This window comes from Vulpes lagopus, chromosome 8 (assembly GCF_018345385.1).
Source record: "Vulpes lagopus strain Blue_001 chromosome 8, ASM1834538v1, whole genome shotgun sequence".
Taxonomy (NCBI): Eukaryota; Metazoa; Chordata; class Mammalia; order Carnivora; family Canidae; genus Vulpes; species Vulpes lagopus.
This window is the reverse complement of record NC_054831.1, coordinates 4540450-4554414: the sequence shown is the minus strand read 5'-3', so window position 1 is coordinate 4554414 and position 13965 is coordinate 4540450. Positions and strand designations below refer to the sequence as shown.

The window sequence follows — 13965 nt, the reverse complement described above, 5'->3', positions numbered from 1 at the left end:
GAGCTCTCCCCGCGTGACCCGCCGCCAGCCTCCGGGCCCCCCCGCCCCCCCCCTAGGGTCCCCCGCTCCTTGGCTCCGTCCGCGTAACACCAGCGCTGCTTTCCCCGTGCCACGATCGTGGCTCCCTGGACAGGTTGGGGCCCGGCGCTGTAGGGGGGACTCCTCTGGCCAGGCCGCCAGGCTGGGCATATGCAGCCTGCTCTGGTGGCAGCCCGGCCTCGCCTGCCCTCCAGCCCCCGACCCTGGGCTGCACCCCCTGACCCCGGGCCTGTACTCCTGAGCTCAGCCTGCACCCCCGAGCTCGGCCTGCACCCCCTACCCCAGACCTGCACTCCTGAGCTCGGCCTGTACCCCCGAGCTATGCCTGCAACCCCAACCCCAGGCCTGCACCCCTGAGCTCGGTCTGTACCCCCTGACCCCAAGTCTGCACTCCTGAGCTATACCTGCACCCCCAACCCTGGGCCTGTACCCCTGAGCTATGCCTGCACCCCTGACCTGGGCCTGCACCCCACGACCCCGGGCCTGCACTCCTGAGCTCTGCCTGCACCCCCCCGACCCCAGGCCTGTACCCCCAACCCCAGGCATGCACTCTCCAACCCCAGGCACTTCTGACCCCAGGCCTGTACCCCTGACCCCAGGTACTCCCCGACCCCAAGCCTGCACCCCTGACCCCAGACCTATATCCCCAACCCCAGGCCTATATCCCCAACCCCAGGCCTATATCCCCAACCCCAGGCCTGCACCCCTGACCCCAGGCACCCCAACCCCAGGCCTACACTCCTGAGCTCTGCCTGCACCCCCGACCCCTGGCCTGAGCAGCTGGTTTTTCCAGCTACTTCTCTCCCTAGCCACCCACAGTAGACACCCAGCCCGGGGGGCCACGGGGCACAGGGGCAGTGATGGACGTGGAGGAGACCATAGAGATGGAGCTCCACCTTCCCTGCAGGGTGATGGGAAGTCACTGGCCCTGGCACTGGCTTGCTGTCTCTAAATGGGAGCAGGGGTGGTCCTCTGGGTGGGACCTGGGCCCTGCGCACAGCAGATGGCAGATAGGACAGGACTCGTGGATCCCAAGTGCTTTGTGCACACCGGTTACCTTCTCCGTCTTCCTCCTTGTCTGAAATAGGATTTACAGGCCTTACAAACGGTGGTCCTGCTTTTCTGTTTTCCTCATGCCAACCCCGTGTCATCCTAAAAGCTCGTCTCCATCCTTTCTTCCAGTGGCTGGGTTAGGGCTCATGTGTCTCCCCGACACCAGGACCTTCTCCTGACTCGGTGGCACCTTGTCTCCCTGTCATCACACACTCAGTCTCTGAGCCCTGATGTCCCAAGCGGTGGTCCCAAGTCATGTTTGTGTCTCTCAGGGGAGCCATAGGGCCACTGGCACGCTCGACGCGGTGGGTGGGTTAGACGGCTTCTTGCTTCCTCCTGTCTATGCACAGGGGCACTTGTGTGAACTTACACACTGTGAACACATACTTAGAGCTGACGTGCTCACCACGCTCATGAGCCCCCTTCCTTCTTTATTCAAGTAGCGTGGCCCCAGGAAAACACTTTTTTGTGAAGGCATCATGCAAGAAGTCAGATAGGCATTCCTTTGCTCCTTGGAAATGGGCTACGGGGGCAGGGATTTTTGCCCTTTGTTCTGTGATGAACCCCAGGTGCCTGGCTGGAGCTGGCGCGTAGAGCACTCAGTGCTCATGAAGCGTAAGTGGCGCGTATAAGGCGTCTCAGAGGGAAGTAGTCTTGGTGTAAATAGGCTGCCTTTGTGGAGTTAGGTGCTACCTGACAACAGGCCCCCCACTGCTGGAAACTCAAGTATGCCCGTGGTGTTACAGCCACGTCACAGAGCGCTTCTCGGTTACACACCGGAAAACAGTGCTGTCCACCTGTGTGGGCGCCTCTCGAAGAGAGGTCAACTCGTTAGAAAACTGAATTCCAAAGTGTGCAGGGAACTCCCATTTTCATCCCAAATCTATTCCCCGTTTAAGAGGCTGAAGCAAATCCCTGCCTTCATAAGGCTCACACCCACCAGGAAGGCACTTGTCAGCAGGGACCACACCCGTGGGTGGTGGAGCATCACACGTGGTGAGTGGCCCCTGGCACATGAGGCCGTGGGACTGGATGGCCTCGTGGGCAGTGGCCAGAGTGGGGGAAGCCTCTCCAGGGGCCTCCCCTTTGGCTTCTAAGACCCAGACCTTCCTGCTGTCCCTGTGATCTCACTCACGTCAAGCTCACTCTGGCCTCCGCACAGAAGAGGGGACCTTGAGGCCAGACCCGCACAGTCCCGCTGGGGCTTGTCCACTGACGGGGCTGTGGCGGTGCTGGCGGCCCCAGCAAGGGCATGGCAGCAGCCGGTGGGGCGCACTTGACTGGAGCAGGGTCAGCCATGACCAGACACAAGCTGCAAAGAAGGGAGAGGCTCAGGGGGCTCTGCTTTAAAGAGGATCAGAAATCAGGTGGTGGCTGGGCGAGGGCATGGGGTCACGGAGGGTTTTGTTAGAAACGGGAGGCAGTACAATGATACAGCACGTTTGATGCAGGCTGGAGAGGGTATGAAAGGCGGGGGGCAGGGTCCCTCCAGGGGCAAGATGGGGAAGATTTCGGCTCCCAGCGTGGGGGGGCAGGGGGGTAGGCCCCAGGTCTGTGGGGACCAGGGATAGGAAGGAGGATGCTCTTCTCTGCTGCTTTTTGGGTTTGGTTTTTCTTTTTTGTTTTGTTTTGTTTTTGGCAACATGAAAAATGATGCCTCTGTGGGGAATGGAGTGAGGTGTGGGGCACTGAGACCCTGGAGAGTGGGGAGCGGCTTGACTCCAGGAACGTGGTGGATGGCAGGGCAGGCCGGAGTTCTGCCCCAGCCCGGCACTGGGGTCCTACGTGTAAAGGCGGCCAGCGGGCATGAGGCTGTGTGCCTCCAGCAGGGCCTGGGCTCAGGCGCCAAGCTTGTGGGGGGTGGAAGTTGGTCTAATGGTCAGGAAAGGCAGAGGAAGGAGGGCACCACGAGATCACCCCTCAGAGGGTGGCTCCCCGGAGCAGGGGAGACAGATGTAAGCCCCAGAGGAGCTGGCTCCCCGTGGCGGGCCTGGGTTAGGGCCACGAGGGCTGGAGGGAAGGAAGGAGCTTAGTGAGGTGGAGGCTGAGGCTGGAGAGGCCAGGACGCTGAAGTGAGCACCTGGGAGGAGCTGGATGTTGTCCCTCCTGAGTGAGAACAGGGTGAGCTGCTGCTGAAACAGTGAGTGAGCAAAGAAGGGGCAGATGCCAGGGGTCAGTGGTGTGAGCAGGCTCACAGGTGGGGCGGTGGGCATCACTTCAAGGGGGTAGAGCTGGAGAGAGGGAGAGTGGTCAGGAAGCAGCGCCCGGGGGCGGGGAGGACAACTGCCCCACCTGTGTGCTTCCTGGGGTGGGACACCAGTGCCCTCATCTGGGAGGTGTGTCCCCTGGGGAGAGCTGCATCTGGAGAGAACACTCAGACGCGAGTGTTCTGAGAGGTTTGCTCCCATGAGGGAGTTTGCACGGACAGACGGGGACTCCAGGAGGAGACCGAGCAGGTGATGAGGAATGGAATAATTCACATCCCGTATGTCTCTCCCTGTTGACAGTTTAGACCTGTTGGGGTTTTGCACCGCGAACTGTCCTGTGTGTTGTGAGGTGTTTCTCAGCATCTCCTACTCGATGCCTGTTGCACCTCCACCTACTCCGTCTGATAACCAGAAATATCTGCAGGCGTTACCAGACGTCCCTGGGCAGGGGTTTCCCATTGAGAGCCAGTGGGTTAGTGGGGCTGTGGAGCCACAGGTGAATGGACCCCCTGATGTTCAAGGGTGCCCGTGGAAAGAAGGCTGGAGGGGCTGCTGATGGTCCCCCGGGGGGAAGGGGGTGTCGTTGCTGCCATGTGGCTCCTCCTCGAGGATGCCACTCAGCTACTTGCTTCAAGTGGGTCAGGGATTTCTCCCTCAATTACGAATATTCCAAGATACCAAAAAACTTGGGAATGAAATTGCCAGGTCTCTGTTAATGATTTTAGGAACGATTTTCTGCATCTGGAATGGAGGGAAATCCCTAGAAACAGTCACATGTCATTCTGTTCCCCAGGAAGGTAAATCATGACCAGTATACCAGTGAGTTTAAGGTCATTCCCAAGTCCGATTCTAAATTAGGTTGATAGAGAAGGGCTTTGTGCATATCCAGAAAAGGAAACAGTGACTTGATTAAACAGGATAGTTCATTAAGGGGAGAAAACATTACATGGATTTCCCTTTAGTGTTTTAAAATTGTCAAAAATCTGTAAGTTGGGTGGCCATGTAGCCCTTCAGCAAAGTGTCTGCAAAGGTGTTGGGTAGTTTCTCTGTAGGCGAGTCCAAGGCTCTGTGAGTGGGATGCACAGACGATGTGACGTATCTGGGTCTTGTTGGGTGGCCCCCTCCAGTGCTTCTCGTCGTGCGTTGTTGTGTCTGAAAGTTTGAGGCTCTGTTTTGACCCCTCCCCGTTTCACGTCCTTTCCGTTGACTTGGGTGGATATATGAAGTCACGTGCTCACAATGAATAACCGGGGCACTCGTGAAGGATAACTGTGCAGGGACTTGCCCTGCCGTGTGGGGCACCAGGATGACTTAGCCATTCCATTCAAGACCATGTGCTGTTACAGGGCAGACAGATAATACTGGAAGGAAACAGTCCAGAAGTAGAGCTGCCACACGTGTGTGACGGCTCTCCTGTGACGACATGTAACTCAGGAGTAGATTCTTAACATCTTGCAAAGAAATACTGTTGCATGCCTTAAAAAAGAAGTACTGGGTGAGGGGAGGGACCTGGGGATGCTTGTGTGATGACGGTGCTGCCACTCCATGTTCAGTATCCTGTGGGGGGACATGGGCATCTTTAGCTGCCCTGGGGAATCGGTGTGCCAGTTAGATCCAGCCGACAGACAGACATCCGAGTGCAGAAAGCCCAACTTTGGGATCCGTAGTTCAGAGATGAGATATGTTAGTTGGGGAGAGAGCATTACAGCAGTGGAGTGACATGAGGATTAGGACGCACAGTTGAGAATGAAAATGGTGCGTTGAATTGAGTGGATGCCCAAGGGACAGAGGGCAATAGCAGAAGGCCAGCCCTGCCTGAGCAGAGGCCCGTTGTCCTTGCCCGTTTTCCTCGTCTGCCTCCATGATGAGGGCTCAGCTCGTCAGGGGTGGGGACGGTCACTGTGACAGCTGCTCCCCCATTGCCTGTCACCATGCCTGACACAGGGTAGGGCCTTTACACTGAATAGTCAGGATAGGTCAGAGAGTGCATGAAGACTTGCAGCCTACACACAAGATACGGAAATGAACAAAAAAATAATTGATTCTAAGGTGTGAGCATTGAGTAACATCGTATGAGGGTTGTTTTAGGACCACCTGATGCTCTCGGATCCCAAGACTCCTTAGCAACACCAGGCGGTCTCTGAACCCTCTGAAATTGTGTGCGCATGTTACTTAGAATAACCCTTTTTTGGAGGGAATATTTACAGTTTTCACCTGATACCCAGTGGGATGTAGTATTTTTTTTTTTTTTTTGGGATGTAGTATTTTTAAAATACGTGTAAGAATTGCTACTTTTAGATGAGTATTGTATTAAAAAAAAAAATGTCTGAAAAAGAAAGGTGGAGTGCTGGAAGGAGAGAGACATGTCAGCGGTGTGGCCCAGGCCTGGGGCGGGGTGGGGGGGGGCGGGGGACGCAGGACCAGGCCGGGGCAAGCTGGAGAGGCAGGCCAAAAAGAAGTGGTGACTCTGAATAGAGACTCCTCTTGGCAGCCCCAGGCTTCTCCAGCCTTCTCCAGCCTGGTCTCCCGCCCAGAACAGCCACGGAAGCAGCAGAGAGGGGCCTCCGGCCTGCAGGCTGTGCCTCGGGTAAAGTTAGCCCGAGAGGTTTACCAGATGCCTGGCCCGGGAGGGCGAGAGGCTGGTGGAAGCAGAGGGAAGAGGGACGTCAGTCTCTGCGGAGGGAAGGCCCCTGAGACACCCAACTGTCACCCTTCCTGAGACGCCTTAAAATGGTTAACAGTGCTTCAGTGGACCCCGTTGACCAACCTCAGGGGCCCGGGGGTGGCCAGGCCTCCCCGCAGTCCCGCTCCCTCTCCTGACCCTTTAGCACCTTCTACTGCGTCTAGATGGGTGACCACTTGAGGGGAATCTTAATCTGTTTTTCTCGGTGTTGGATCCCAAGCACCTAGAAGGATGACCCACAGCAGGTGCTCATAAAATACTCGGTGACTGGCTGGACAACCTTGCTGAGCGCTTGGTGTCCTTGGAGTTTGCAGAGCTGCAGACTCATGAGATGAAGGGTTCTTCGGGCTCTGCAGGTGTCTGGAGGGTGCCTCACCTTCACATTTTGGGAGGACTCTCTGATTCCGGTTGAATTCCGTGTTCGTTCCCCGCTCTTTTCAGCACGGCTCTGGTGTTCTCTTTGATAAAGAGAAAGATGGGGACACTGAATTGAGTTTCACTTACAGTGAATTAGCACATTTGGTGCACCGGTCGGTCTTAAAGTTTTATAAATAGCTTCAGTGAATCAAAAATCGGCAGGTCTGCTATGGCGAGAGACGCGGCGTGCCGTGTTTCCCTAATAAAAAACTGATGGCGCAGTCATGTGTGACGCCGCGGGTGGAGGGGAGAGTCGGATTCCCGCTCTCCTACGTGCGCGCACCGAAGCAGAGCCACCCACAAGAACACCCTCGCGTGCGTTCCCAGATGTCTTTATTTCTCTTCTAACGTATCACGGTCATTGTGGGAAGGGAAAATAGACTGGCAAAAAGCATGGACTCCTCTCTTCGCTTTTCCAGAACACCAGTCCTGCAAAGCGGAGAACCTGAAACTCCCCACAGCCTACAGACGATCCAGAAATAAAGGCCTTTTTTTTTTTTTTTTAATGGCAGGTGGTACGTGAGAGCGAATGGCGCCGTGACTTGTCGCGGGTGCTCCGGGCCTCGGGGCCCTGCCGTCCGCTGCCCAGCCCGGCGGGCCGGTTAGGGTACTGGAGGAACGTTGCTTTCGCGTTGCCGCAAAGTCTACTCTGTCAAGTGTTAACTTGTGCGTTCTTTTGCCTTTTCCGGTCCCATGGCAGACACGGGGCTGGGCGACTCCGTGTGCTCCAGCCCAAGTATCTCCAGCACCACCAGCCCCAAGCTCGACCCGCCCCCCTCCCCTCACGCCAACAGAAAAAAACACCGGAGGAAGAAAAGCACCAGCAACTTCAAAGCCGACGGGCTCTCCGGCACCGCTGAAGGTAAGGTTTCCCGGGGACTTCGGGGCGACAGTCTGCGTTCCCGGAAATTACTTTTGATGCTTCAAACCGGGGGTAGTCGCATGCCCTCAGGACCACAGGTGGCCCCCAGGCTGCTCACCGCACGGGGTGGCCCCAGAGGGCCCTCGGAGCCCTCCCATCCCCGGTTCTCAGGACCCTTCAGCCAGGTCAGCCCTCCTGCCTCTGGCAGTCGCCGTCCCATAGAAGGTAACGTGGTCTCTCCGTGCCGCACCTGGGGTGACAGCACCTCTGGGTGTCGCCCTGCCTCCGCACCTGGAGTCGACGGGGCCCCTCCCGTCCTAGCAGTCTTTCCTGCTAGCGGCTGGCCTTGATTCTCACAAGACAGCTTCCCCACCTCTGGCTCTCGGCAACACATCTTGATCCACGTTCCTTCTGTGGGCGTCCGTCCGCTCTTTTTGTTCCGTGGGCTCTATTTATATTCCAGTTGTCTCGGTTTGTCACGGTTTATCTTGGTTCTCCTTTGACCTGTTGAGCCCTTGGTTTTTATTCTCAGTCATGGCCTGATGGGAGCTTTCTGAAGTGGCGCCTTCGGATGGATTTATCTTTTTTATTCCACAGATGCAAAGTGGAGATGCATGCACGCGTGCGCACACACACGTGATGAGAGGCCAAATTAATGCAGTTATAATGAGCTGAAGAGATACTTCAAAGGAAATTTAAAAATTCGTAGCATCGTCATTTAACAGGAACCATCAATAGGGAAAGGGTCGGTCTTCAACAAGTGTTCCACACGCGCCAGAAATACTTCTATAATTTATACCCTTTTTCTTTCTCTGTTTCTGCCGTGCTCTTCCTGAATCCTCTACTTGAGTTCAGAACTACAGTCTGAAGCATTACAGAAAGTGGCTTATTCCCTCCTGGTCTCCAGCCACGAGCCCGTAAGCCCACGATGCCTACATTAGCAGGAAAGGAACAGAGTTTGCGGTGCGTGCGCGGAGTTTGTTGCTTACGTGATTCTGTGAGTTGAGGGCAGTGCGGTTCCGGAGGTTGAGGGTGTCCAGCGGCTCCGGGGCTCTCGCGGTGGCTGAACAGGGAAGAGTCTGAAAGCCGCCTTCTTTACATTTCTTACCATATTGCCTCCCATAGGCTTCCTGCTAACAGGTTTGGCCAATAAAAACCGATTTTCTCCTGTTACGATAAATGGGGATGATTCTGTTGTATCATCAGTGGTAAAAAATAAATGATCACGGATCTGAGCATCCACCCAAACTTTACTGACCTTCGCGGTAGAAAGGAGTCAGCTGCTGATGCCAAGTGTTTTGGAGACTCTTTCAAACAACCCGTTAGCAAAGAGCTCCCAGCCCTGGCCATGCACATGTGGCCACACCCCACCCTAACGGGAGGTTTGGAATAAAACCAGGAAGAAGCCTGGCCCCTCACCTGGGTGGGTGACGTGTGCCACATGTGCCCAGGGGGAGAGTACGATTTGCTCTAGGGAAGGGCCTCCAGTCCAAGTCACAGATGAACATCGCACTGGGTATGTCATGCCTCTCACCGATGACTTTTTTCAAAAGGACCACTTGATAGAAACTGATTATCTGGTCCACCTGTAAGTACGCTACATGTATTTGACACTTCTTAATTACATCCTACCCACCTACCGACATCGAGAATACTATGTTAGTAAGATAGAGCCTTAGTAAACAATCAGTGGTTGCGTGTCTAATTGGACTCTGCTGCTTGAAACCAGTGTCCCAGTCGGCCGGTGGTGAATTGAAGGAAGTTTGAGGGGTATCCGTGAGCTTGTAGGACACCTGAGAAGCTCCCAGCCTGTTTTCTGAGTTACTGGGATCATATCCTGGGCTCTGAGCAATAGCGTATAAGGCTGAGACAGATCCTCAACGCACAAACAACCATGGACCCGTTGATTAAAAGGCCTCACTGCTGCAGCGGTGACACAGACAGAAAGACAGACTTCCCCGGCACCATAGAAACACCCAAATTGGAAATCTGCACAGCGTCTCAAGCATGGACAATGAGTAATGGTTGACGTGTGTTCAGAAATTCAACACCAGTGATCAGAAGGGAAGCCGCCCCTCGATTCCTAGTTAACGGATTATTGTGTCTGCGATACCAATGGCCCTGACATCTTTCCAGGAGGAAATAAGGCAACAGGTTCTCTGTAAAAAGAAAATGTATCATTTTACCCTAGAAAAGGTTACATACAAAACAGTAAATGAGTCATTTTTGCGAGACATGCTATATTTCATTATTTCTAAGGTACACATTTTTTTTTTTCACTATTTAACATCTCTGAAGTCATGAAGCGACCTACAATTAAGGTCATTTTAGATTCAATGATACACAATATTTTGCAATAGTCTTGACAGCTATTAGCTCCTTCAAGTAAATGGCGTAAACTGTCGAAATTAAACATCCGTTCTTGAAGTTACAGCTAGTTATATTGGTTTTATTTTTAGAGGATACTGTTCAATTTTAATTATCAGAAAATATATCTATTTCTCTTTCCTGTAAAGCACTGTGACTGGTTGCTTCCACTGTATTCTGTGCTGACTGACCTCATGGCGAAAAGTTGGAGTTGTAGATATAAAAAGTTCTCTAGAAGACATTTGAAAAGTAGTTGAATTATACGGTTTTTGACATAAGCCATTGGAACAGATGAGTAGATTCAAACCTCTTCAGAGTATAAGAAAAACAAAGTTCCACTGAACGCTGCTTCAGTCAGGGTCCCCAGGGGAGAACATGACCCCCTCAAGCTGGGTCATCGAGGAGAGTTTACCATGGGGCGGTCTGCAGAGGTGTGGGAAGAGAGCTACGGGGTGGTGCAGAACCCCAGGAGTGGAACGGGCAGCGGAGGGGCCGGTTATCAGGACCCGGAGAGAGAGCTGTCTGGGCAAGGCCTCCAGTCAGGAGCTATGGCCTTCAGCTAAAGGACATACTTGGCCCATGGTGGCCCAGAGAGGGACCAGCAGGACAGCCCTGACTTCATTCCCTCCTTGTCTCTGATCTCCTACCTGCCCCCTCTTTGACTAAACCCAAGCAGAAGCCAAAGGGCGCCAGCCACACGGGCCCACATCCAAGGCAGAGACAGAAGGTAGAGAGGAAGCCCCAGAAAGAAGCAAGGTGCTGCTCATGCCTTTGATGGCGCCTCCTAGAAATCCCTGGGGAAGCCTGTGCCCAACCCTGGCATGAGTGCAGTAGACCAGAAGGCTCTCGAGAGGGCAGGGGTGCGTGCTATCGGCCGTTGAGGGCCTGCCCCCAGCTTCCTGAGTGCCCCTGTGCACCTCTGTTCCACTCCCCAGCCAAGCCAACGATCCTGGTGCCAGATTTTTTTTACCTTGGTGACCTGCTCGTTCAGAAAGTACGAGCTAGAAGTAGAATATCCTCGGTCTAATGCTGCCGCAAAAGCCAGAAATGTGGCTGTTGTCCACCTGAAGCCTGTCAGTGCTCCTGACGGAAGGAAGGACATCCTGTCCAGCCAGTTCCCTGCTGTACCAGCGTTCACGGTCAGCTGTCACGGTCCTCGTGCTGAAGAACGATGATTAAACTCTGCACCCGATGGCCGAAGATACTAGAACCTAAGTTGAACGGCCATGTGCTTCTATTTATAACTTAAAAGGAATGGAGTCAATCTAATAAATTATTGGAACAGAAACTATGATCTGTATAAATGTAAACATGAAACGATTCCTTATCTTCATAAATAGTTTGAGTTCCAAGTTAACTTGATTACGTATGTATATGTGTGAGCGCCGGAGATGTTTGGAGGGTCAGGCCAGTCACTGGGCTTTTCTGTAACTATTAGTATCATTTAAAGAGTCAGAAATTAGGTGCACCTGGATGGCTCAGACAGCGAAACGGCCCACTCTGGACTTCGGCTCAGGTCATGGGATGGAGCCCCACATGGGGCTCTGCGTGCAATGAGGTGTCTGCTTCAGGATTCTCTCTCTCTCTCTCTCTCTCTCTCTCTCTGTAAAATAAATGAATCTTTAGAAAAAAAAGTCAAAAATGAAAAATACTCCAGCCCCCTGGTTGTGGTGTGGAAGAAGTGTGAGGTTCAAGTTAGAGTGGTGAGCTCGGACTTTGTGAGAGTGACATCATATGTCATTGAAAACAGAGTGTCCCGGGAAGGTGATGGATGCCTCTTTACTCCCGGGGCTGGTATCTGAGGCTGCTAACTTTGAGCAGGAATAGGACACTTTCTCATCGAGTTTAACTTTGAGAAGAACGAGCCTCGTGGAAGCCAATATCCTCTAGCCATGCAATTAAAAAAAAGGTGCAAGTGGTCATTACATTTGTTTTAAATCCACATATCCCAGTTCTACTTGTACTCCTATTTAATAGACCCTTGAGAACATTGGATGTTAAAATATCTGTGATCTTGATTTTAAATTGGATTTAATTTTCTCAGGATTAATTACATTTAGGAAAATGTATATTCAGATCTGGGCTCTGTACTCTAGGATGATTATAGACCAAGGAAGGTCGATTCAGATGTGGGCAAGAAGCACGGGCGTGGGGACTGAAGCCCATGTCGCGGAGGCAATCTTTGAAGTACCTACAAGAGCTGTAGGGAAGGACGGGGCATGGGGGCACATGAACCATGTTCACGTGATGAAAGGACAGCCCTCGCCTGTCCTGGGGGGCCCAGGTGGGTTTCTTTGGGACCCATGGGTCGAAGCTTCCAAGGAGAGGGATTTCGGTTCCGATATTAAAAGGAAAACTTCCTAAGAGGTGGGGGCACCTTGTCCCCTGCCATGGCCACAGCACCTGCTGCAGTGGAGTTTGGCTCTGGAAGGGCACCAGCTGTCGGGGCCCTGGATTTGTCGCCAGAACCAAGTTGAAGGGCGGGTGCCCAGAAACCCCCGGGCAGTGGGAACTATGCGGATCTTTAACGACTTGCCGTGCTTTGGCCTTGTCTCTGCGTCGCGATACTCTCTGGGCGTCTTCTTCCCCAGGGTCCAGTAGTGAGCTTACCGCTGCAGCAATGAAGCAGAGAGCCCTGCGTTCTCCTTCTGTGGTCCCAAATCTGGTGGTTCTCGTTAGTTCTATAACATTCATGCAAGTTTGCATCAAGTGTTAATTTCCCTGTTTCCCCAGTGAAAAGGTGGAAGTAGAGAGAGGTTAAGTGGCTTTCTTGTCCAGGGTCAGGTTGCTGGTAGGCGACAGAACAGTCTCTTGATTCTCTGCCTCAAGCTCTTTCCACCAGGCAAAAAGAAAGTCTTTGAGGTATGTGGAGCGGCTTTTGAATCTAGGAGTGGGGCAGACGGAGTAGCTTCCTTGATATTTCTCAGATTCTACGTAAAGATACTGACTTTTATATGGATCCTAACATCTAGAAGTTGTGTAGCAAAGATCTTTCTTTAAAAATGCGGAGCCAGTCTGGATTTACCCAATCTTATTCTGTGAGAGGCTACACAGAAATCCTGTTGTATTTTCCCTCCCTGCCTTGGGTTCACAGTGCTTTGTCCCAAAGGTCTCAGAAGGGAATTAATTTTCTCCTTCTCATCTCGATCCCTTGGTTCGTTCTGGGTCTTTATAGAACCCCACTGTATGGTTGATCCTGGATGATATCGAAATACTATCTTGTGGAGGAAAAGTCACAAACGGCCTCTCTCTGTTTGGATAAAAGAACGAACGAACGGCCCACCCTGGCTGCACTCACTAAGCAATCAGAGGCCAGGCCTGAGCCTGTTGACTAATTTCATGAAGTCCGTGACGCAGAGGTCGGCCCAGATGGGGTTTTGCCCTTCCCTCTTGCACTGAAGAACCTGGCGAATCATTTTATTCTCTCATCAAGTATCGAGCAGCCAGCACAGAGGAAGCGTTACGTGTTCGGCTCCGTGGGAGCCATGAGAAGTAAGACTCGGCTCCTCTCTCCCCACCAAAGGCCCTTCGAGCCTCAACTTGGAGATAAGACACACACAAGAGACTACCTACCTTTGAAACCCACGTTTAAAAAGAGGTGCGCGTGCGTAGTTCCGGAGCAGGACAGGATAGCGTCGAGTCATGGGAGTCGGGAAGCTGGCATGCTGAACCTCTCCGTCTTACATTCTGCGGATTGAGTCTGTGTGGTTACCTTACGTAATAAGATGCTGCAGAAAGCATCACGTTTTCATTAAACGTCTTCTGTTTGCAACTTAAAATGCCGGCGGTGTTGACTGAATTTGTCGCCAAATGGAGTTTTGTCTTTGCTTTCATTTAGCTTCTACGAAAACAGGTGTAGCTGTACCTGATGAGCTAGTTAGCCTTTTACCTCAAGAGAAAAACATTTTACTTATCAGTTGAGGTTTCAGAGGGCCCTCTGGGGAAGAAATAACCGTACACGAGCATCGCCCAGTCTTGTTCCTGCACACCTAGGGTTAGAAGAAGGCAAGACCCAGGGGCATTGAAGCTGCATTCATCTGTGACTGTTGGGTTGTGTTGGCCGTCATGCAGTTTGGGGGCACCGCTGGGTAATTTGGGAATTTGGCACATGACATTGGGGGGTGTGTTTCTTCTGTCATGGAAGTGTCTTTATCTCCAAAATGTTCTCATCCTTCCTCTCTCCTTGGCCACAGCCGGCACACCAGTCACTCCGTGGTGCCCGTGATGGTGCATGTCACCAGCCTGAGGTCAGGGCCAAAGAACTGCCTTCACCATTTGTTTCCTGTCCGTGGGGGTTTCTCACTTAATTTTGAATTAATCAGAGGTGTCTGGAGGGG

At 52.8% G+C, this 13965-nt stretch overlaps 1 protein-coding gene across 10 annotated transcripts in view; it reads left to right on the top strand.

Moving 5' to 3' along the window:
• Window positions 1-13965, top strand: part of AGAP1 (ArfGAP with GTPase domain, ankyrin repeat and PH domain 1) — a 530214-nt gene that overhangs the window by 392289 nt on the left and 123960 nt on the right. For 8 of the 10 annotated variants that reach the window (XM_041766497.1, XM_041766496.1, XM_041766499.1 and 5 more), the window contains one exon: window positions 7100-7261. The exons of the other annotated variants lie outside the window; for them this stretch is intronic. In XM_041766497.1, the coding sequence (XP_041622431.1) occupies window positions 7100-7261 (162 nt within the window). The remainder of the gene's footprint in view (window positions 1-7099; window positions 7262-13965) is intronic. 10 annotated transcript variants of the gene reach the window in all.